Source organism: Leuciscus leuciscus, assembly GCF_965113295.1.
Source record: "Leuciscus leuciscus genome assembly, chromosome: 3".
In the NCBI taxonomy this organism is placed as follows: domain Eukaryota; kingdom Metazoa; phylum Chordata; class Actinopteri; order Cypriniformes; family Leuciscidae; genus Leuciscus; species Leuciscus leuciscus.
The window spans coordinates 63,485,678-63,509,813 of NC_138727.1; the positions used below are offsets into that span (position 1 = coordinate 63,485,678).

The following is a 24,136-nucleotide window of genomic DNA, read 5'->3' on the forward strand; positions in this document are numbered from 1 at the left end:
AAAATAAATCAGAATGTCCATTAGGATTATAAGAATCCAATAAGATCCTACAGGATAAACTGAAATTCCAATAGGATTTTTTGACAAGGGTGCATTTCTGTGTCTGAATCAGTTCAGCTCTCTAAACATGAACTGTGGTAAATAACGACCTTTCTTGCCCTGATGTGGTAATGCCATGTTTCTAGTATTACTGCTAAAAGAATCTGTAGCTGAGATTTGTGTTTACATGAGAATAATATGCCAAATAAATAAAACTAGGCTATATCAGACACTGATCAGCACATTAAGCTGTCAACAAAAAGAGAAGTTTTTCCATCCAGAGGATTAATTTCTTTGCAGCAAATATCTTACCTGACATGGTGGCACAAATGCTCTGGGAAAACACATGACATTGAAAATTAATAACATTGTGTGAAAGGAAAACCATTTTTTTGATTAAATAATATTTAAAATCCCAATGAAAACCATCCAACAATGGAAAAAAATGGTGCAATTGCCTTACAATCATCCTTGAGCCACTTTCAACACTTAACACATTTTTTATCAGCGTTATGAAATCCAGGAACTCATAGATACTATTTTAATAGGTCAAGTTCAATCAATCTCTCAAGTTTAAGATACAATCATTGTTCTATTCTGTCCAACACAACTTCATTTACAGAGTTTGGTTCAATCCATCTCTAATCTCTCAATCCACAAACTCACTGTGACACTGTCTCCTACTGGCAGAAAGAGCTCAATGTACAGTTTCAGGATGAGCTCAATGAGTCCTTATCCAGATTTACTGATGAAAAGACATTATGGGGCGGTTTCCTGGAGAGAGATAAAGCCTTGTCTTGAGATTAACAGAAATCTGATTTATCTGTCATGGTTTTAAATAGTCCTAGACTTAGTCTTGTCCAGAGTTTAAGATCCTAAGTAAAACCATTGTTGAGATTCATACGCTGATTGTTGATATCTCTGTGTGTGTCACTGTACACATTTTGTGCTTATATTTTGTGTGAAATATTTTAACTGGTTGTTATGGCAGAAACACAGGGTTTGTGATGTGAATATATTAATGGATCAACACAATTGTTAGATTCAAAAGTCATTTTATATTGAGCTAGGGGCTATCTTTACTAGCATGCATACTGTAAACATTCTTTGTTACTATAAAATAACCAAAATCGAACAGAAATCACACACACAAACCAGATATACTTGATATACTTGAATCCTGCATTTAGCTTCTTGAATCAGATGAAGAGATGTGTTTAGTTTTGTTTGTCTCGTAGCTCAGAATGAGGAAGTATACACAGACAGCGTTATTGCAGAAGGACAGCCTTATGGTCATGTGGTTCACGTGAGATGATTGACAGCTTTACAAACTAATGATATCGCACTGATGCAGTAATGCAGCGCAATATGAAAGACTTCGTCTTAGGTTTAACAACCTATGAAACTAATAATGAACAAAACTAACACGACATAAGCTTAATTTAAAATGGCTTAGGAACTATAGGCTATTTAGAGGTGGATAAACACAATTTAGAGGTGGATAAACGCTATTTCCAAATTTTGGGAGGTGTGCAAACAGCGTTTACGAGCATTTAGCCTCCACTACATCCCTGGTAACAACGTCCACCAGTGATCTCAGTCATGTTGTCTGGCCTTGAATGTGAGGTCGTAACAGTTCACTCAGATGATACAGAGAATCCCTAGACATCCTAAAGTTGTCACGCCTCTCCTCGGGCACGACAGTCACACACACAAAGTTTTCCCAAAATCTCTGCTCGAGATTCGCCGCTGAACAACAACTGCGAGTAAACCTCCGTCTCCTTTGAAGAAAAGCTATATCTGCAGAATGTACAAACTGACATCACTCTTTAACAAGGCTGTCAAAACGGAGAGCAGCAAAAAACAACTGCTGTACGATGTCGTCCACCATCCTGGCTGAATTGGTCACATGACTGCATCACATGACTAGAAATGCGTCATCGTCTTCAAAAAGTCTCCGTTTTCACAGTCATCACACATGGTGATGGAAAAACTGTGTTTTCAAATTCATCAAATTTGGAGAGTGTTTTCAAAACGCTACGATTTCGTTGACTCAAAACGCCGACTCAGTGTTTCGACGTGACTCCTTTTGTTTAAACAATTGTTCGCAAAATGATAGTCAACGGTTCACATTTCAAGCATTTCCTGTAAAATAACAAGTAAATTATTAAATAAATGAGTATTTACATATTTGGATGTGTCATCTGCCTTAAGTCTAGTACCAGACTGAAATGTCTGTTTTAAATTAAACTTGCGCTGGCATATCTTAAAATATGTCACTGTCGTTGTTTTGTCTCGAGATGCACACCAGCAATGTTTCTTTTTTTCTAAGGCACGTTTATTAAAGCTACTTAAATGTCCTAATTTAACCACGGCCTAATCGTGGCCTAATCTAAACCCTGTCTGTGAAACCAGGCCTAGAAGTGCTCTTATATCAGGAGTAATGTCTTAGGGCGCTTTCACACTAGCACTTTTGGTGCGCACCCGGGTTCGAATGACATCAGAGTTCGGTTCGTTTGGATGATGTGAACGCTGTCTTCCGAACTCGGGTGCGCACCCGCGAACCGTACTCGAGTCCGCTTAAAAAAAGGGTGGTCTGGGGTACGGTTCATGTGAACTCGGGTATGGTTCGCTGCTGATATGAACGCAATCGAACCAAACCGCGGAAGTGAACCGCGAAGGAAATCGCCCTTAGAGATCTTTCACAACATCCAAAGCACATTAGATTCTCACAGTGCGTCTGTATGCCCTCTTACCGGAAATGTTGTCATGTTTAAAGATGACTGAGGTCTACTAAAACTGTTTCACACACGTCAGTTCCTCTGTGGTTTTCATGATGAATGCAGGATGAAGTCTTTACACCCTTCTGTCACTCTTAATGTATTATGTTTATATTAATATACGGATGTGTCGTCTGTCATCTGTGTTTCTCTGCTTGTCTTTCACACATATCTCAACACTCTCCGCCCTGTTAACAGTGCAGATCTGGGTGGAACCGTTAGAGAATAAGGAAGAAGAAACGTGAGAAAGACTGACGGAGGATCTGTGTACTTCTAATGATAGTGACTTACATCGCATTCAAGAAACACATTTGATCAGTTCTTGCTTTCACTGGATTGGGATCGGATCTGGTTTTTCTCTGGATATCTGAGACTGAAGTCAATCTGGAATGAAGGCTGTCATCATCATCTTCATCTTCATCACCCTCTGCCTGATCTCAGGTCAGTTCTTCACTGCTCAGTCTGGGTCAAATAATATACTATATTATCCAGATTGATGATATATAATAACCCAGAGCAAATGAACTTGTGTTTGGCAGGTCAAGTACTTTGTTTCAGAGTGTTTGGATGCACTGGAGGGAGTTTAATGTTCAAGTGCATGTACAAGAAGGAGAGCAAGACTGATGAACAACATAAAGTGAAGTATTTCTGCAGAGACAGAGGCTGTAAGATGGGCATCAGTACTGATGTTCAGAGTCAATGGGTTTATAACGGGAGATTCGCTCTGTATGATGATGAAAACAGCAGATTCTTCACAGTGTTTATCAGGAACCTCAGCAGAGAGGATTATGGGGATTATACATGTGGAAACAATCAGACATGGAGTAATTATGTTACGTTAGTGGAGAGTAAAGGTACGTGTGACACTTTATAACTTCCTACAGCAATTATTTATTATAGTATTAAAGGTGCAGTACGGAAGATTTTGAGTAAAAATGAACAAAAATGAATTACTGAAAAAAAATTCAAAACAGTTTCCATGCATTACAATGATTCAAAACGGTCAGATTATAATAATAATCCATAGTTTGAACTGTCAGGTTGGATTATACAAGGAAAATGTCAGTTTTATGTTGTATGTCATTCTTCTTTGCATGTTTCCTCTGTAAAAAGAAAAAAAATATATGTAACGTCCCTGTTCAGATTACATTTTCAGATGTGTGTTTTTCTGTCAGTATGTCTTGGCGTAGGATGTCACGACTCTGATCTTAGGCAACTATAAATATACCTAAAAACAACCACAATACACATTCAAAAAAACACTGCAAAGAACATGACATTGTATGTTTCACACAGAGATGGCGATAGAGAGGACAAAGTTCCCTAGTGCACCTTTAATAACACTAATAATATTTTAGATTTAAGTTCATGTCACAAGGTTTTGTTGAAATCATTTTCAGAGTCTCGTTGTGGAAAGTCTGCTATCCGGGACGGGTATCTTGGACAAAAGAAGATCACTTTCCGCTGTGAATATGATGAGAAGTTTAAAACACACACCAAAGTTTTCTACAGACTGAACGAGGATCCTGTCCATGTTCTGAACAGTTCACGATCATCACAATCATCTGAGGAGAAGTTCAGTCTGTCTGACAGTCATGAAGATCATTTTACTGTGACCATTAGACATATTTCTGCAGCGGACGGTGGAGTTTATTTATGTGGAGTGGAGAGAAACGGATCAGATCATCGACCTTCAGAAACATCAATTACTCACATAACCTTCATTAAAGAGATTCAGCTGAATGTTTATGGTGAGTTTAGTTTCTTTTTAATGAAAATATCCTTACAGCTCTAAATAAGGAATGTAAATCCCTCCTGACTTTAATAATATAATAAATCAACATATAAATCTCATTTTGCAGGTCAAACGTCTGTCCAGGTTCAGGCCTACTCCAGTAAATCAGTCTTCATCACGTGTAAATTTCCACAAAAATTCAAAGGTAACAAGAAGTTCATCCAGAAAGATCCATCTCAGGAGAAGACCTTCGTTGAAGAACAGAATCAGTGGGTTCATCATGATAAAGTGCACATGTATGATGATTCCAGTGAAGGACGTTTGAAGGTTTTCATCAGTGATTTAACTGCGGCTGATGAAGCGACGTACAGATGTGGAGTGAATATCCCTGATCATGATCTGTTCACTGAGATTAAACTGACAGTAAATCAAGGTAAAGAGCTTCTGGGAGAACCTTCATTTTAGAGACAGATAGCTTTTTTTAATATTGTATATTTTTCATTGTTTTGTGTGTATGTATAGTTGATAATTTTCCTGCATCAAGCAAAGCATCTGCTATTATTGGTGAAAGTGTGAAACTCACCTGCAGTTTCCCCGAGAAACATGACGAGACCTTCACACACATCTGCAAAGAGAACAAGGAGAAGATCTGTGAAAGCATCAGTTCATCAGAGAAGAAACGCTTTGAGTTTTCTGCCAGTCCAGCAGGAGTTTTTACAGTGAGCATCAGTAATGTGAGCGTGAGAGATGCTGGAGTTTACTGGTGTGGAGCCGAAACCAGAGACACACATCTGACTTCTGTCTCGCTCACCAATCAACATCAACTCACTCCAACTAGTACGTACAGTGACCATAAATCAAATAACATATGCATATATTACAGCATATAAATACTTCTCCTTTTCTTTGACTATTGTTGCCTCCAGTGGTCGGACGTGAAGGAGATTCATCTGAGATCAAATGCCCTTATGATGAAAACCATTCAACAGAAATAAAGCATCTTTGTAAAGGAGAGTGTTTCATTAAAGATGTTAAAAAAATCATTCAATCCGATGAATCCCATGTTAATAAAACAAAGATTTCAGTAAAGGAGGACACTGAACTCAATCTCTTCACTGTGACCTTGAGTGACCTGAGAGCAGAGGATGCTGGGATATACTGGTGTGCAGTGAAAGCGTTTAACCTTCCCATTGAGCTCATGATCGTCCTGAAAGATGGTGAGAGTGTTTTCTGGGGAACATCTCAATGTTTTCTGTCATCATCCTCATGTGTTTGTTCTCTCCAGCGCTCTTCACTCATGAAGCGTCTGTCGGAGGATCGGTGTCCATCAGCTGTAAGAACGTCAGGACTCAAACACAGAGGCTTTTCTGCAGAGGAGATCAGCCCAACATCTGTGTCCGAGACGGAGTTCGTGTTTCATCCGATACGAGAACAAGCGGGCGATTCTCTCTGACGGACGAAACCTCAGCTGGAGTCTTTACTGTGAACATCAGCAATCTGACAGAAGAGGATTCTGGGAAATACTGGTGCGCAGAGGAGACTTCTGGGTCGTTCGTATTCACTGAAGTTCATCTACATGTGACTCAAGGTAAAACATCTTTCAGCACAATGGTGACCACACAAATTCAGACATACCAGAAAACCAAATAACCAAAATAATAGAAAATGAAACACTAACAAATCTCCCCCTATATTAATATTGAGCAAAACACATTAAATACCTCTTAATTTTAACATACTCTCCTTTAACAGTCAGAAGCAAAGCATGCTGGGAACTAGTCATATGTTCCATGAATGTGTATTTATATATATGTGTGTGTGTGTGAGAGAGCAGTGAACATACACTCACATTTATATGGGAATACAAATGTGCAATAAATGTACACATTAAAGGATACAACTTTTTGATTATTACATGTAATGCTGTTTTTGTCTTAATTTATAAATGCTTTATATTTATTTACATATTGCAGTATATAAAAAAATATAAGCACTAGTTTCCAACATATGTAAATGTATTATGTAATACTGTACATCACATTATATTTTGCAGTATATCCCCATATATTTTTGTTCCGTATAGATCATGCTTGAGTCACACACAGACTTCAACATTCAGCATGCAAAACACAACCATGGTAAAAGCATTGGTAGCTATACTAGGTCAAGAGTAAACCTAAAGTAAATGAAAAAGTAATGAATGAATGAATGAATGAATGAATGAATGAATGAATGAATGAATGAAAAGTAAAGTACTCTCAGTTCTTTTAGTTACTAGAACTCTTGTGTAAGTGAACTATACTAAAGCATTTGTCAGTACAACATACTATTCTTATTTTACTTGCAAAGCAATCGGAAATGTCTGTAAGCTTAATGAACAATGTCCTGGCTGAAAATTACAGCACCATTTCTGGTTCTCTGCAGCTTTTCTTCTTACAGCATGTTCATTTTTGGGTGAACTGTCCCTTTAAAGCAACATGCTGTGGTAAAGTCTGCAGATTCAGCCTGATGAACATGAAAACCACAGAGAACAGGAAGCTACCGAAACCACAGTACAACTTGTGTTTTAGTTTTTTTTAGTTTAGTAAGGTTCACAGAGAAAGCATTTCTGTTTACAGATGTGCAGAAATAACCCTCATCTTACTGTCATTTCAGACACACGTCTTTTCTGATTCTTGATCAGATCTGAATTTAAATCGTTATATGCACTGAAAAGATCATCGGATACAAATTTGCAATTAATCATACATTTGAACATTCACATTGTTGTTGAACTGAATCAACACTGAACAGAATTGAGCTGAATACTGACTCTATTGTCTTTATGAAGCTGCTTTACGGCCCTCGTATAATCATTGCAACATACTTTTTTTGTCTTTGCTCAAGGGTAAAAATAATTCTGAAATACCTTTGCAGTGATAAACTGTTAGCAGATGTCCCAACACCAGACACATTTAGATGTCTCCTTCCCAGTCAACACGTGGGATCATGATCACAGTGACATCACACCATTCTCATACGGCGATACTCACAGTGTCAGTAATATATGAGCTCATTGTGAACTGAAAATGTTCAGCAGGATGAGAAGAGGCGGTTCAAATATCTGTCACTGGGGGGAGATTCTACTTCCTGTTTCTCAACACTATCACAGTGATGTCACAGTGGTGTCACATGGTCAGCTCACAGTAAGTGCACACCCAGATATACGCTGAGGATACACTTTTAGCTCACTGTGAACTCAGATTGTGAGCACATCACGAGTATCCTGGGAGCTCATGGTGAGATCACTGTGAGATCAAATTGTTGACTAGGTTTCAATTAGGGGTGTGCGATATGACGATTTTTGATCGTGAACTATTAAAATGTCTCCACGATCCACTTTTTTGGAAATATCATTGTATCGTGATTTGTGCTAAATTGCATGTTCTATCAGTTTCAGTTCTATGGCTTTCACCAACGTCCCAACATGCAATAATACAATGCAAGTACGCAACAAATTGGGGTGTGCACGCTAGATGTCGGCGTGTTAACAAGATCATATACATTGCTCGTGAGATTTAGCAACACAGTGACGATGGAAGAAAACACTGAGGGATTGGTCCCTAAAACAAAATGCAACATCAGTAATATGGAAATGGTTTGGATTTTCAACAACAGACAATAGCGCAAACAACAGTTATTTGCAAATGTTGCAATGATAAGATTCGCACGTCGGACGGCAACACAATGAATCTTTTTAAACGCCTCAAAAGAAAACACCCGAAAGAATATGCTGATAGACTGCTCAAAGTCGTAGATCCACGTTACGAGATACCCAGCCGCAAATATGTTTCCGCCACGGCCATGTATATCTATATCTTATATACGGCTGTGATACGAATGCCGCAGCAAGATAAAACACAAAATTCTAAATGTTACGTGTTTTGCTACAACAGCAGATTTATGGTCTAGCCTTCAGAACCATATTAGTCTAACTAATAATTTTATTGATGACTGGAAGATGTGTAGTGCGTGTCTTGAAATGCTTCCCACAAGACCACACAGGGATTATTATTGTCACTGGCATTTAGTAGTTTATAATAGTAAATAATTAATAACTACATTAGGAACACTGAACAGGGTAAAGTTATTAAATTAGTATACAATATAAATTGCATTATTATATATGAATGTTTTGTAAATAAAAACAATTATGCTATTGCAGCACAATCTGTTTGGTTTCAATAACATATTACAATTGAAAAATATAAACATTTGTAAATTAAAATTTACAGTGTGCTCTACGTTAAATCTAACATTAAAAAAAAAAAAAAAAGGGGGACATTAAGGCTGTTTTGCAGCTCAGTAATTTGAAAAATAGTCTTAAAACCAACATGTATGGAGCTTATAATATGACAAAACGATTTGAATTTGAATTGTGTAAATTTGAATTATTTGCAAGTGAAATCTAACAAAATTGAATTTTAGGTGGTAGTTTAAATAGTTCTGAATTTGATTTTTTTTAAACGAATATTGAACATTTGAAATTTAACAAACTGAAATGTTTTTATGGCTGAATTTTATAGACATGTATTTTCCAACAGCTAGTTTTTTTTTTGTTCTGAATTTGTATAGTGCAAATATTCAGTTTAAAAAAATACAGATTCAAGTTTTCAAGATGAAGAAATTCGGAACTTCAAATTCAGTTTTCTAAAATTCAAGTTCAAAAATTCAAGTTCAAAAATTCAAGTTCAAAAATTCAAGTTCAAAAATTCAGATCTTACAGAAAGTGGGTCACAGGTCATCCACAGGGAAGAGTAAAGGATCTCAGATAAGTCGAACAGAGCATTTTGGCTGCACTGCAGTAGTTTTCTGCCAAACGCGGTGGTGGTTCAAGAGAACCCGTGTATCTTTCGTTCAGTCGTTTTTTTATTTAATATTAAGAGTAGAAAAATGAGAAAACAGCTTGAGTATTAGATTTCTAATATTCTAGTAATAATAGTCCGCTGTTGCACGGAGCTTACAAAAATTGTGTATTGCAACTATAGGCTATATTTTATTTCCTCATCAAACAACTAGACTAACGAATGGCTCGGTACAACAGAAGAGCCCAGAAAGGGCTTTTTCTCTGAGTAGACCAGCAGTTGGTCTGAATTTGCTATAGGCTATTTTCCGGACTGTATAGGCTAAGTCACGTTTTATGAAACACGCTGTGATTTATTCCAAAGTGACTCTGGCATATATAATGCATTTAACATTAAATAATATAAATGTTGACTTTCAAAAGTAGGCGCGCCAAGAAGGCTATTCTCTGTATTTTGGTTCATTTTTGGTGAGCGCCAGAAAGATCTAAAGAGACCGAGACGTGCTAAAGCAGCGCATCATGTTGTTTTATTTATTTTTCAATGGCATTATATTTTGTAGTCATTTTGAATGTACACAAATTGACTATAAATAACAGAGTATTAAGTTATTTCCCAGCAGTGGAACAAATCCAAGTGATGGCGCCAGCGCATCGCGCTCTCACACAACATAGCCTACTATCAGACCTGGCGTTGCTTCATATCGCAAACTGCTCATTATCAAAATGAAACACAGTCAAACAAACATATAAAAAGGTATTCTGCCTAATTTAATTGGTCTGTTGTACAATATAAAAGGCAAGCTGTGCCGCACACAGTAGCCTACAGTCCAAACATTTCCCTTGAAGACGCTGATTTAGACTATAGCCTAGGCTACGTGTATTTTGGGACTCGACTGAAGTATGACGCCTTTTTATTTGTATTATAATATAATATATTAAAATACATCATCTTCTGAGTTTTATGATGTAGCTAGGCCTTTTGTGTTTTATTTAAATTAAAATGTATTGTAATTTACATCTCAAAAGGATGCGCTTTGTGCATTCTCTGACATTACATTTATTTATTCCATTAATATTGAGTATCAATTGATGTTAAACAAAACTGTGTTATTTTCTATGGCAACTAAACTTCCAAAATAAATAATAATAAAAAAGAATAAAAAAAAAAAAGCTCCGCAGCTTTTCCACACAGATTTTGAGAATTGGCCAGCTAAAAAAATAGGCCAAGGAAGTAGACTAACGGCTAGTGTCCGGGAGATGCGTTCATATTTATGAAATAAACATAACTGATTTTGTCTACACCTAAATACATTTCCAAGGAACCCCTAATTATAACAGTGATTAAGCCCAAATGTGGGTGGGGGTAATGAACACAATATGTTTTTTTTTGTTTGTTTTTTGCCCAAATGGTCTCCACCAAGAAAAAACAACAAGAATGAAAAATAAGTAGCCATGTATAGGCCTAATAAAATAATATAGGCTACATAGCCTATAAAAGAGGCTATATTGTGCCCTTTATTACAAACAACATTTAGCCTATTTTAAACGCCAAGCCTAAACAAATTTATTTAAATCGAAACGGTCGCGCATCTCTCATTCAGTCAAAAGTTTTCATATTTGCAATGTAACACGTGGATGCTAACTATTAATATAAAGAAGGCTTCATACTTCAGTCGAGTCCCAAAATACACGTAGGCCTATAGGCTAAATCAGCGTCTTCACAGCAAGGGAAATGTTTGGAGTAGGACTGTGTGCGGCACAGCTTGCCCTTTATATTGTACAACAGACCAATTAAATTAGGCAGAATAACTTTTTATATGTTTGGTTGACTGTGTTTCATTTTGATAATGAACAGTCTGCGATATGAAGCAACGTCAGGTCTGAAAGTATGTTGTGTGAGAGCGCGATGCGCGAGCGCCATCACTTGGATTTGTTCCACTGCTGGGAAATAACTATACAGATAATATGACATAATTCGAAACAGTAAAATGTATATTTTTATTTGTATACATTCAAAATGACTACAAAATATAATGCCATTGAAAAATAAATAAAACAACATGATGCGCTGCTTTAGCACGTCTCGGTCTCTAGATCTTTCTGGCGCTCACCAAAAATGAACCAAAATACAGAGAATAGCCTTCTTGGCGCGCCTACTTTTGAAAGTCAACATTTATATTATTTAATGTTAAATGCATTATATATGCCAGAGTCACTTTGGAATAAATCACAGCGTGTTTCATAAAACGTGACTTAGCCTGTACAGTCCGGAAAATAGCCTATAGCAAATTCAGACCAACTGCTGGTCTACTCAGAGAAAAAGCCCTTTCTGGGCTCTTCTGTTGTGCCGAGCCATTCGTTAGTCTAGTTGTTTGATGAGGAAATGAAATATAGCCTATAGTTGCAATACACAATTTTTGTAAGCTCCGTGCAACAGCGGACTATTATTACTAGAATATTAGAAATCTAATACTCAAGCTGTTTTCTCATTTTTCTACTCTTAATATTAAATAAAAAAACGACTGAACGAAAGATACACGGATTCTCTTGAACCACCACCGCGTTTGGCAGAAAACTACTGCAGTGCAGCCAAAATGCTCTGTTCGACTTATCTGAGATCCTTTACTCTTCCCTGTGGATGACCTGTGACCCACTTTCTGTAAGATCTGAATTTTTGAACTTGAATTTTTGAACTTGAATTTTTGAACTTGAATTTTAGAACTTGAATTTTAGAAAACTGAATTTGAAGTTCCGAATTTCTTCATCTTGAAAACTTGAATCTGTATTTTTTTAAACTGAATATTTGCACTATACAAATTCAGAACAAAAAAAAAACTAGCTGTTGGAAAATACATGTCTATAAAATTCAGCCATAAAAACATTTCAGTTTGTTAAATTTCAAATGTTCAATATTCGTTTAAAAAAAATCAAATTCAGAACTATTTAAACTACCACCTAAAATTCAATTTTGTTAGATTTTACTTGCAAATAATTCAAATTTACACAATTCAAATTCAAATCGTTTTGTCATATTATAAGCTCCATAAACATGGAAAAGAATAGTGATAAAAATCGAAAATGAAATGAAAATGAAAATGAATCGTGATTTTTTTTTTTTTCTGAAAAAAATCGTGATATGATATTTTTCCATATCGCCTACCCCTACTTTCAATAATACAACAAACATCAAAAATTACAGCAGTGAGAAAACAACAGCTCAGAAAGCATCTGATCACAGCGATGTTACACTAGCTTTGCAATTCAGCACTGCAGTCATGTCACGTTTATTAATATAGCACGTTATTAAACAGTATTAAACATGAAAAACAGTGTCATCTTTTCTGTTTCTTCATGTAATCCCAGGTGGACTGGATGATGGTGAGATCAGGGGCCTCATTTATAAAACTGTGCGTAGGAACCTTACTAAAAGTGTACATGCGCCCGAAAGCCAAACATGGCGTACGCAAAAAAATATTCAGACTTATAAAACCGTGCGTACGCCAAAACCCCGCGCAGAATTCACTTTATAAATCCCAGTCAGCGGAAGATTGTGCGTACATGCGTCTCCACCCAAAATAACCATATATGGAGCTTACAACGCCTAGTTTTACTATGCAGATCCTCATCTGCATATCATTTGCATATGATTATTCATCCACGTGATAACTTAAACGTTATCACATGGATGAATAATCATATGCAAATGATATAAACGGTACAAGAAACATTACATTAATACAAATCAAGTAGTTGTCTATCCTTGCCTTGTTTTTGAATAGCCTACATAAATCAAATAGTGTAAAATACATTTCAGAGAAAGTTTTTCTCAATCTTTTCCACTTGCCGAATTGTATTTTTAATTGATTTATAGTTGTAATGGAAACAGATAGGCCTTGGGCATTATTTGCACGAAACTATTTTCTCAGACAATCTGGTATTATCATGATAAGCAATTATCTCTGTGGTTAAAACACGTACAGCACGCCACAGGAAGTGTTCAAAAACACCGCATCCACAACAAATATTTCTAATTATTGAATTTAAAAAAATGTTGTAACTTCAGTAATGATTTCATGTTTAAGTGTTTAACTCCATTAATTTGAATGGCATATTTAATATAAATGTTTATATCAGAAGTATTTTATTTATTTAAACTGTTATTTGCGTCAGTTTCACTAAACGGCTCAACGCGCTCGCTGCCGCGGACATTTAAGAAGGGATGGATATTTGCTTCAAGTGACAGGCTTGGTGATTGAAATTGTATTTGTATAATCTTTCTGTATATGTTTAATTTTCTTTAGATTTTCTGTATGAAACTGACCAAAAATACATTTAACTCCAGCTCACCATCGGTGTCACCAAACTGCTCCATCTCCAAAACGTTCGCACGCATGGGTCAGAGTTTGTGTGCAGGTGCGCAAATTTTCCCGTCAAGTTTTTCTTTATAAATCCCACCTTTTGCGCAGGAACTGGCGTACGCATGTTTTCAGCCCCGTTTTGTGCGTACGCAAGCTTTATAAATGAGGCCCCAGATCTCTGTGTGGATCAGACCGGCTGTTGTCAGACTCCTTCTGCACACAAAAATCTCAATAGATTATTACAATTAATGGCAAAATTTATGTTTGGAAATGTAAACTGATATTTTCTACTTAACAGAAATAGAAAAAAATAGAAATAACTGGCTTAAAACCAATATTTGGGATACTGGAATACTGAAATTGTTTTTATAACTGAAGAACTTTGCAACATTAACACTGTTATTTGCCTGTTTATAAGTGTGAAGATGATTTAAAAAACTGTCGGGATTGTATAAAGCACTAGCCTATACAGTGCTATGCATAAGTTTAGACACCCATACTAAAGTTTACTAAAAAGAGGAATAAAAAATCATCTTTTGGAAACTGAACTTAATGCCTTAATTAAAAAAATTAGGAAAAATCCAACCTTTAAGGACACCAATTTTCTTTGTGAATGAATAATGTATCGTAAATAAATAAATGTTCTTCCTTAAAATACAGGGTGCATAAGTCTGGACACCCTTATGTTAAATTCCCATAGAGGCAGGCAGATTTTTATTTTTAAAGGCCAGTTACTTCATGGATCCAGGATACTATGCATTAGTTCCCTTGGCCTTTGGAATTGAAATAGCCCCACATCATCACATAGCCTTCACCATACCTAGAGATTGGCATGGTTTTATTTCAGTTAGCCTAATAGCTAGTTTGATTTGCATTGAGAGATGATCTTATGGAAAGTACTCCATGCCAATCTCTAGGTATGGTGAAGGCGTGATGATGTGGGGATATTTAAAGGTTGGATTTTTCCTATTTTTTTTAAATTAAGGCATTAAGTTCAATTTCCAAAAGATGATTTTTTATTCCTCTTTTTAGTCAACTTTAGCATGGGTGTCTAAACTTTTGCATAGCACTGTATGTATAAATGTGACTTGACATGAAAAGAGTCACATGGGCACTTTTATGGCTTTTTTTGTCCTTTTGGGAGCTTGACTAGTTGCTGTCTGCTTTCAATGGACAGAAAATAAAATATTCTTCAGATAATCACATTTGTGTTCCACAGATGATCTGAGTAAATAATGACTGATTTGTTTCTCTAATAAATTTGACCATCGGCGCTTTATAATTGTGTATTTTCAGAAACAACGTCACCTGACCTTGAAAGTGAAACATCTCAGGATAAAGAAAAGTCTGGTAAGATCCAACAGATCCATTGCTCAGTTTGAGTTGAAAGTGATCTTATGATATAAAGATAAAGATGGCTGTGTATTTTCAGAAACAACGTCACCTGACCCTGAAAGAGAAACATCCCAGGATAAGTCTGGTATATCCATTTCGCATTTTGAGTTCAAAGTTATCTCATGATATAAAACAAGCATTTAATGTACAGCATGTGTAAGAATGTAGTTGAACGTAACATTCTCACCTTGTTTCTCTGTGAAAATCCCTTTGTGTGATTTCAGGTTCCTCTGTGATAGTTGTGGTTTCTGTGGGTTTGATCCTGCTGGCTGTGTGTTTAGTGCTCATGTTGCTCAAAATAAAATACAGCTGTAAACATGGTGAGACACACACACACACACACACACACACACACACACACACATACACGTCTATATTACTAACAGGGGACTATCGCTCTACACTGGCCAAGAGGGGACTAGTGTTTCTGGTCATTTTGAAGAAACAAAAATGACATACAAAATTTTCTTTTAAGCTCTTTTTTCATAATATAACTTCAAATATGCATTTTTTTATTTTTAAAAAAACATGCCAAGTGGGGACCTGAAACTCTGAACGATCTCTATCTATACTAGTGGGGACTTGATAGCCTGCAATGGAGCTGTGTGTGTGTGAACAGTGAAGTGAACTGGCAGTGAAGTCTGCCTTCATTATGTAACTATATATATATATGTGTGTGTATATATATATACTGTATATATAACCCATCAGTTATCAAAAATTTTAAAATATGATTTTTTTTAGGAAAGACCATTTAAATCTACAACGGGGTAAAAAATACAGACGGCCCGACGGCAACAGTTCAAAAGCAGAGGCGAGAATATCCTCTTATCATTCATAATATTATTTTTCTTATTTAACGCTCTCTCTTCATAGATACTTTCTATGCTTGGTTATGCAGTCCCTAACAATTTATTGTTACTACTTTTCTTAATAATTTCGTCTGTACCTCAGTAGCAGTTCCATACCAATAAATAATACAGAATATTATTTGATATTTTTCATTTTCTTTCATTTTCACACTTTCAATGAAAGCACTATAAAACATCAGAAGCGTTATGTTGTGGACATTACAGCAAAGTTATTGCTTTAAGAAATTCATTCTCTGTTGTGGCCTATTAATTAAAACATAATTTCTACTCTAATAAAATCAATAGACATGCCATTTTTTTTCTGTTTCCTTTTTTTTTCTAGGATGTTGATGTACAGAGAAAGTCAGTGTTTGAATTATTGCTCAATTTAAATGCAACCAAACATATGTCGTTCGTTACCATCCAACAGTGGACCTTTCTTGAAGATCTAATTCAAAACTTTTGAGGTGACTTGCTGCATCTGGTCATTTTGAAGAAACAAAAATGAAATACAAAATTTTATTTTAAGGTCTTTTTTCATAATATAACTTCAAATATGCAAAAAAAAAAAAAAAAAAAAAAATATATATTTATAGGCCTAGGCATCAGAGATCACAATATGCATAGTAAAAAAAAGAAAAGAATGACGAACATCATCAGTTATCAAAAATTGAATTGCTTGAGGAAAGACCATTTAAATCTACAATGGGGTAAAAAATACAGACCGTCCGGCAGCAACAGTTCAAAAGCAGAGGCGAGAATATCCTCTTATCATTCATAATATAATTTTTTTTACTTTCTATGCTTGGTTATGCAGTCCCTAACAATTTACTTGCCATTGTTATGTGTCATTGCACACACACATACATATCTATATTACTAACAGACCAATGTCGCTCTACACTGGCCGAGAGGGGACTCTCGGAACGATCTCTATCTATACAAGAGGGGACTTGGCTGCAATGGAGCTGTGTGTGTGTGTGTGTGTGTGTGAACAGTGAAGTGAACTGGCAGTGAAGTCTGTCTTCATTATGTAACTATATATATATAGTATATTATATAGTATATTATATATTACGCCTTTTATCATTCATAACATTATTTTTCTTATTTAACGCTTATTTTCTCTCTTCATAGATACTTTCTATGCTTGGTTATGCAGTCCCTTTAGGGTTTATAGGATTAATCAAACAGAAATAGCTCTTTAAGGTAACGATTTCAGGTCACTATAGTGACCTATATTTAGTATAGCGTAAAGCATACTTTATACAGTGAATAATGATTTTATTAATCAAAATGAACTTCGCGTCCCCAGTTGGATGGTAAAGAACGATACGTGTTTGGCTGCTTTGTACATTTCTTGCCATCACAAACACACTGTAAAGATTTTGGAGGTCAATCTCAAAATGTTATGTCGACTTGCTGCACTGAACATTTTTAGTTGGTTCAGTTGAAATATATGAAGTAGGGATGTTCATTTAACATTTTGTTTTCTGACTGAAAGCTGATGGTTGTTAACCAGTCATCATTAGTTAACTGACATGATTTGAAGGTTAGATTAGAATTAAATGGACTTAGAATAGAATAGTCTGTGACCGATTCAAATACCTAAAAAATGTAGATTTACATGTGCAAATAGCAGCATAAACAACAGAACATGAGGATTCACACATCAAGCACCCGCAGTGCTTCTGTGAACACAGTAAACCAGAATAAAAGTGTATATATAACTGTATATATAATAAATAGGCCAACTTAAATGAACAATTAACAAAACTAAAGTGCAATAAATAATACACGCTTTAGGGTCTGTTTACACGACATCATTTTCAACTGAAAACTGAAAACGTTTTGGCCGTTCATTTCAACGAAAATGCCATTTTGGGGGCCTGACAATGCAAGCTTTTGAAAACGAGTTTTTGTGAGCTCATCTAAAGTGAGGACTAGTTATGCCTTGTAAAGCATTTATAAAGGAGATTTAAAGGCTGTTAATATTTCTATGTTCTCTATCACTGTGTGTGTTTGTTCCCTTTTTCTGTTTAGAAGATAACTGAGTCTTTAAATCTCCTTTATAAATTATTTACAAAGCATAACTAGTCCTCACTTTAGATGAGCTCGCAAAATAGTGAACTGACCACTACTAAATGCTTTATAACTCCCTGAATCTACTATATTTACTCACACTTTCTAAGTGATCTTATTAATCACTGTAAACACCTAAATAACTGGTTTGTAAATAATGCTATACTTCATTTAGAAATGATAAATTGATAATTAATATTTAATAAAGTATGAAAATGCAATTATTAAACACATTATAGATATGCTTCTAACTCAATAATACAGCGTTTAAAGGTGTATTTATAAACTGCTTATTAATGTCTGCTTTATGAATAATGATTTATCTGTTTACCAATGCTTAACTAATGATTAATAGGATGCAGTTATTATAAAGGGTTACCATATATATTATATTGTATTTCTATTAATATAACTTCAAATATGCATTTTTTTATATATATAAAAAAAAAAACATGCCAAGAGGGGATCTGCAACTCAATGTCATAATTATAATGTAATTATTATTATATTATTAAGATATTAATAATGTGACTGATAGTATTGGCTGCCTATTAATTAAAACATAATTTCTACTCTTAAAAAAAATCAATAGACATGTCCTTATTTTTCTGTTTCCTTTGTTTCTAGGATGTTGATGTACAGAGATATTCAGTGTTTGAAATATTGCTAAATTTAAATGCAACCAAACATATGTCGTTCGTTACCATCCAACAGTGGACCTTTCTTGATCTAATTCAAAACTTTTGAGTTGACTTGCTGCATCTGGTCATTTTGAAGAAACAAAAATGAAATACACAATTTTCTTTTAAGGTCTTTTTTCATAATATAACTTCAAATATGCAAAAAATAATAATATTTTAAACATGCCAAGATGGAATATCATCTCTGAACGATTTCTACCTATACAAGAGGGGACTCGCAATAGCCTGCAATGGAACTGTGTGTGTGTGTGTGTGTGTGTGAACAGTTAAGTCTGTCTTTATTTTGTAACTATAGTTACAAAATAAAGACAGACTAAATTGAATTGAATTGCTTGAGGAAAGACCATTTAAATCTACAACGGGGTAAAAAATACAGACGGTCCGGCAGCAACAGTTCAAAAGCAGAGGCGAGAATATCCTCTTATCATTCATAATATAATTTTTTTACTTTCTATGCTTGGTTATGCAGTCCCTTTAGGGTTTATAGGATTAATCAAACAGAAATAGCTCTTTAAGGTAACGATTTCAGGTCACTATAGTGACCTATATTTAGTATAGCGTAAAGCATACTTTATACAGTGAATAATGATTTTATTAATCAAAATGAACTTCGCGTCCCCAGTTGGATGGTAAAGAACGATACGTGTTTGGCTGCTTTGTACATTTCTTGCCATCACAAACACACTGTAAAGATTTTGGAGGTCAATCTCAAAATGTTATGTCGACTTGCTGCACTGAACATTTTTAGTTGGTTCAGTTGAAATATATGAAGTAGGGATGTTCATTTAACATTTTGTTTTCTGACTGAAAGCTGATGGTTGTTAACCAGTCATCATCAGTTAACTGACATGATTTGAAGGTTAGATTAGAATTAAATGGACTTAGAATAGATAGGTGTCTGTGACCAATTCAAAAACCTAAAAAATGTAGATTTACATGTGCAAATAGCAGCATAAACAACAGAACATGAGGATTCACACATCAAGCACCCGCAGTGCTTCTGTGAACACAGTAAACCAGAATAAAAGTGTATATATAACTGTATATATAATAAATAGGCCAACATAAATGAACAATTAACAAAACTAAAGTGCAATAAAGAATGGACACTTCAGGACATAATTTTCAATTTTCACCTGACAATGCAAGCTTTTGAAAACGAGTTTCAAAGTGCAAGGTTTTGAAAACGATGCCTTTACCATCTGCATGTAAACAACATAAACGTGAATTTGTGAAATTGGTATGTCATTCCAACCCGGTCACACTAAATGTGTCTCTATAGCACACATTGTGTTTATTGTGCAATTTATACGCGAAAAGGAGTTTCTGTGTGCATATGATACGCATGGGTGGGTTTAGGGTAGGTTTAGTAATGGTGTGTAATATGTAATATGTATTATATGTTTGGTTAGGATTAGTGTTGTAGGGTGCATGACATGTGTATTCACCTTATTTTCCACGAGGGTGACGCCATTACGTTCGTTTTGTCATCTTACTTTGGGCTGAGAGGGACCTCAACTTCCGTCTGAAAGGACGCTAGTTTCTAGACGTAATTCTATTGTTCTAACGGTAAAATATGTCAAGTATTATATGGTCAGTTAGGGGCTGCCATAACAATTGGATTAAGAGGATAGAACAATTTAACCAACAGTGTTACGAACACAATGTAAAGCGATCGGAATGTTGTGGTGTACTTTACGATTTACACCCGGATGTGCCGTGTCAGTTTAGCGGAAGTCGGATGACAAATTGCGGAAGCGCAAAGTATTAAAAGTGGGCGGGGCGGAATAAGGTGAATTACACGCAATAAAGTGCTATCATATGAATGTATTAAATGCATGAATAAGCCTTTCTGCATCTGACAGGGATAAATAAGTTTGAATTCTGGCAATATTTTTAAGATGGAAAAATGCAGATTTTGAAACCATTTTGATATGGGCATCAAATGACAAATGCGGATCAAAGATAACACCTAGATTTCGCACTTGTGATGCTGGAGACAATAATTCAGAATCAGAAAACAGACTTAGACAGTTATGTTTGTGCAAATCTGTCAGCATACCAAAAAGTAACAGTTCCATTTTTGATTTGTTAAGCTTAAGATAGTTGTCATGCATCCATACCTTTATTTCTTCCAGACATACGGTAAGAGCTGTAATTGCGAGATTTGGATCAGGGAGTGAGCTAACATAGATCTGCATGTCATCAGCATAACAAGGAAAAACCCCGTACCGTACTTTCTAATAATGTCACCAAGCGGCAACATATAGATGCAGAACAAAGTAGGTCCTAGTACTGACCCCTGCGGGACGCCCTGCTGTACTAATGTTGCCTCCGATTTGTTCTTCCCCAAATAAATATACTGCAAAGAGATGCCAGAGGTGCCTAACAAAACACGCAACCTGTCAAGGAGGATGATATGACATATAGTGTCAAAAGCAGCGCTAATGTCTAGCAGAACCAAAATGCTGCAAGCACCCATATCAGCAGAAACATTAGGCGTTTCTCAATAGCAAGTACGCACAGTTTGGACTTGCCAAGTCCAGCTCAGGAGAATGACTCCCGAGGACGCGAGTCCGGTAATTCTGCTAATGGAACAGCACGTTCTTCAAAGCGTCAGTCAGCTCGCTCTGCTACTCCGGTTATCTCTGTATGTACATTTTAGGCAACAATAAAACAAAATATGTTATAAAACACCACACTGCCTCTTTTCGTTTTCATTTAAAGAAATCTTAAACATTATAGCCACACAAATGGTGATTGCCTGGATCTCACAACCTGGATCAAATTTTCATAAATCTTTATAAATAAACCACAGATTTGAGCTTTAAACAACTACATTCTCGCCTGAAAAACTCTTAAATTTACATTTCGTGACACAGTAACAGTAGTATTATATGTCAACTGTAAATTAAAAGATGGCGCTTCTTATGTTGTCATTCCCCTTGTAGCACGCGCAAGTGACGATTCTCTGTCAACCAATCAACGTCCTGCAGTTAGTCTAGCTCCACCCTTTAGTACCATACCACTGTGCTGGTACCCCAACGGAAGGGTACCCAAAAAGTGTTAAGGTTCGGCTTTTTGGTACCATTCACAACTTTTGACAGTGGAAACGGAAATAAATGCATACCGTACCGTACCGTACCGCTCAGTGAAAACAAGCCATTAGAGATTAGAGTCGAATCTTCCCTAACAATTTTTAAGTCTCTTTTAAAAAGGTATTTGTTTTCTCTGGCGTATTGATTTTTTTTTTTTTAAATGTATATATTATATTATATTTTTGTGTATTAGAGTGTGTATATTTAGGATACGTATTTAGTTGTCTTGTACAGCACTTTGGCCAGTCTTGTGGCTGTTTTAAATGTACTTTATAAATTAATTAAACTTGAAACCACTGATTGTAATAATACATCAAAATTCTTACTGTCAGTTAACCGGTTAGTCATAGTATTCTCAATGTATTTTAACACTGGCACTTTAGTTGAACCATCTGAATATTTTAAATGCAACAATCAACATAAAATTGAGTTTTGACCTTTGTGTATTTTTTTTACAGTGTATTTTTTAGGGCAATAAACCCAGACAGCAACATAGTGTTGGCCCAGATCCGGCCCACATCCGGGCTGTGTGGATTCCAGATGTGGGCCAGATCCAGGCCGATACTATGTAGCTGTCTGAGACTGGTGTTTTAGTGTTATTATGAACATCGCCATCACATTCAGAGATACTGCTAAATGTAAAAGCAATCAAACGTGTCATTCTTTATTATCAAACAGTGGACAAAATAAGTAAATTTGTGTAATGAAATGAATATAACATGTGCATGCATACTGCTGCTGCTTATCTTTAGCATGTACACTAACTTGTGTGGAAATGGGCATGGAATGGTGAAAAAATGCTGACCTAAAAATTGTTACACTTAATTTAAGTGATATTACTTAACATTAATGAACCAACATACAATAAAACTACCAAAACACATCATTCATGTCTCAAATTAAGGCATTCTTTCAGAACTCTAGTGAAGGTTTCAGCCAACAAACATAAATTAAATATACAAAACAAAAAACACACAAACAACAGGCAGCAATATGCACTATTTTCTGCTGTTCAGAATTCAATGCAGTTTATGTTACATGGTTCATGTTTACATTAATGTACAAACCTTTTGTATAGATGGTGATGAAAATGAAAGACTAAGACTTGTGTATGTGTTTAGCTACATCTTATTTTTTCTGATTTAAAAAAATAATATTTCAGAATAATATATATCAATGTGGTATACGGTAGAAATATTACACATTTCAGTCTAGCTTAGGTTTTTAAATTAAATAACACAGTCTTGGAAATAATATGTAAGCATGTGCAAATAAGCCTGTATAGTAAATCAAGTTCTGTTGGTCTTTGTGTTTAAGTGAGAAATTAATTCATTTAAATTGAAAGATCTCAATGTTTATAAGATCTTTCAATTATGTTTAACAGTTTTGAGTGTATAAAAGAGTGTATAAAAATGGGCTCTGAGTTTTGGCAGTGGTTGTGTCTAAGTGAAATATGTAGTTTGGAAGATGTAGTCACTGAATGCATTAATACAACATTGAATGACACAGACATTTGCAACACTTCTACAGTAATACCGTAGTAAAATATATTCAGAATCTAAAAAATTAAATACTATCAAAACAATTAGATGTAGCTGAACACATACAGGTATTAATCTTTCAGTTTCATCACCATCTATAAAAAGGGGAAACTTGGGGGAAAATGTGTACTGTACTGTAAACAATGACCATGTAACATATAATGTTGTGAATTCTGAACAACAGAAAACAGCAGAAATATTTTATAATGCTTCCTGTTATTTGTGTTTTTTTATTTAACGTGTGTTTTTTGGGGGTAAAACCTTTTCTAGTGTTCTGGAAGAATGAGTTGATCTGACACATGAATGAAGTTTCAGTGCATTTTGAATGTGAAATGAACTGCTGTCAAGCTGTAAGTTGGTTTGGAGAAGATATCATGGTCTTTTAACCTGACATCATTTAAGACATCATTTAAGACTGTGGTATAAATGATTGAATGATTTAACCATAACTCATTACTATCCTTGATTTCTAAAATAGGTATTTTTCATGTGTATGTAGACTAGGGTGTGTGATATTGAGTTGTTGCACTTCCCCCCCACACACAATTTACATATCAATGCAGGAAGGCCTTAAAGGCCAGTGTTTTTCTTAGGTGAGAGCCAACAACCCCCAGAGTCCTGTTACCAATATCTGTGCAACTTCTCAAATACACTAGAATAAACTAGAGAAAACGCTGGGATTTACCCTGCCAAATTTATTTTGTAAAGTTTTC

General features: G+C 35.4%; 1 protein-coding gene across 3 annotated transcripts in view; it reads left to right on the forward strand.

Moving 5' to 3' along the window:
• The first annotated feature begins 2,795 nt into the window (after positions 1-2,795).
• Positions 2,796-24,136, forward strand: part of LOC309495396 (polymeric immunoglobulin receptor-like) — a 32,417-nt gene continuing 11,076 nt past the window's right edge. Inside the window, exons 1-10 of one of the 3 annotated variants that reach the window (XM_082165142.1) lie at positions 2,797-3,260; positions 3,359-3,673; positions 4,220-4,570; positions 4,682-4,987; positions 5,077-5,391; positions 5,481-5,771; positions 5,840-6,142; positions 15,052-15,105; positions 15,188-15,235; positions 15,375-15,470. In XM_082165142.1, the coding sequence (XP_082021268.1) occupies positions 3,209-3,260; positions 3,359-3,673; positions 4,220-4,570; positions 4,682-4,987; positions 5,077-5,391; positions 5,481-5,771; positions 5,840-6,142; positions 15,052-15,105; positions 15,188-15,235; positions 15,375-15,470 (2,131 nt within the window). In that variant the 5' untranslated portion in view covers positions 2,797-3,208. Of the gene's footprint in view, positions 3,261-3,358; positions 3,674-4,219; positions 4,571-4,681; positions 4,988-5,076; positions 5,392-5,480; positions 5,772-5,839; positions 6,143-15,051; positions 15,106-15,187; positions 15,236-15,374; positions 15,471-24,136 lie in introns of all 3 variants that reach the window. The other 2 variants (XM_082165143.1, XM_082165144.1) reach the window with 2 other exon arrangements.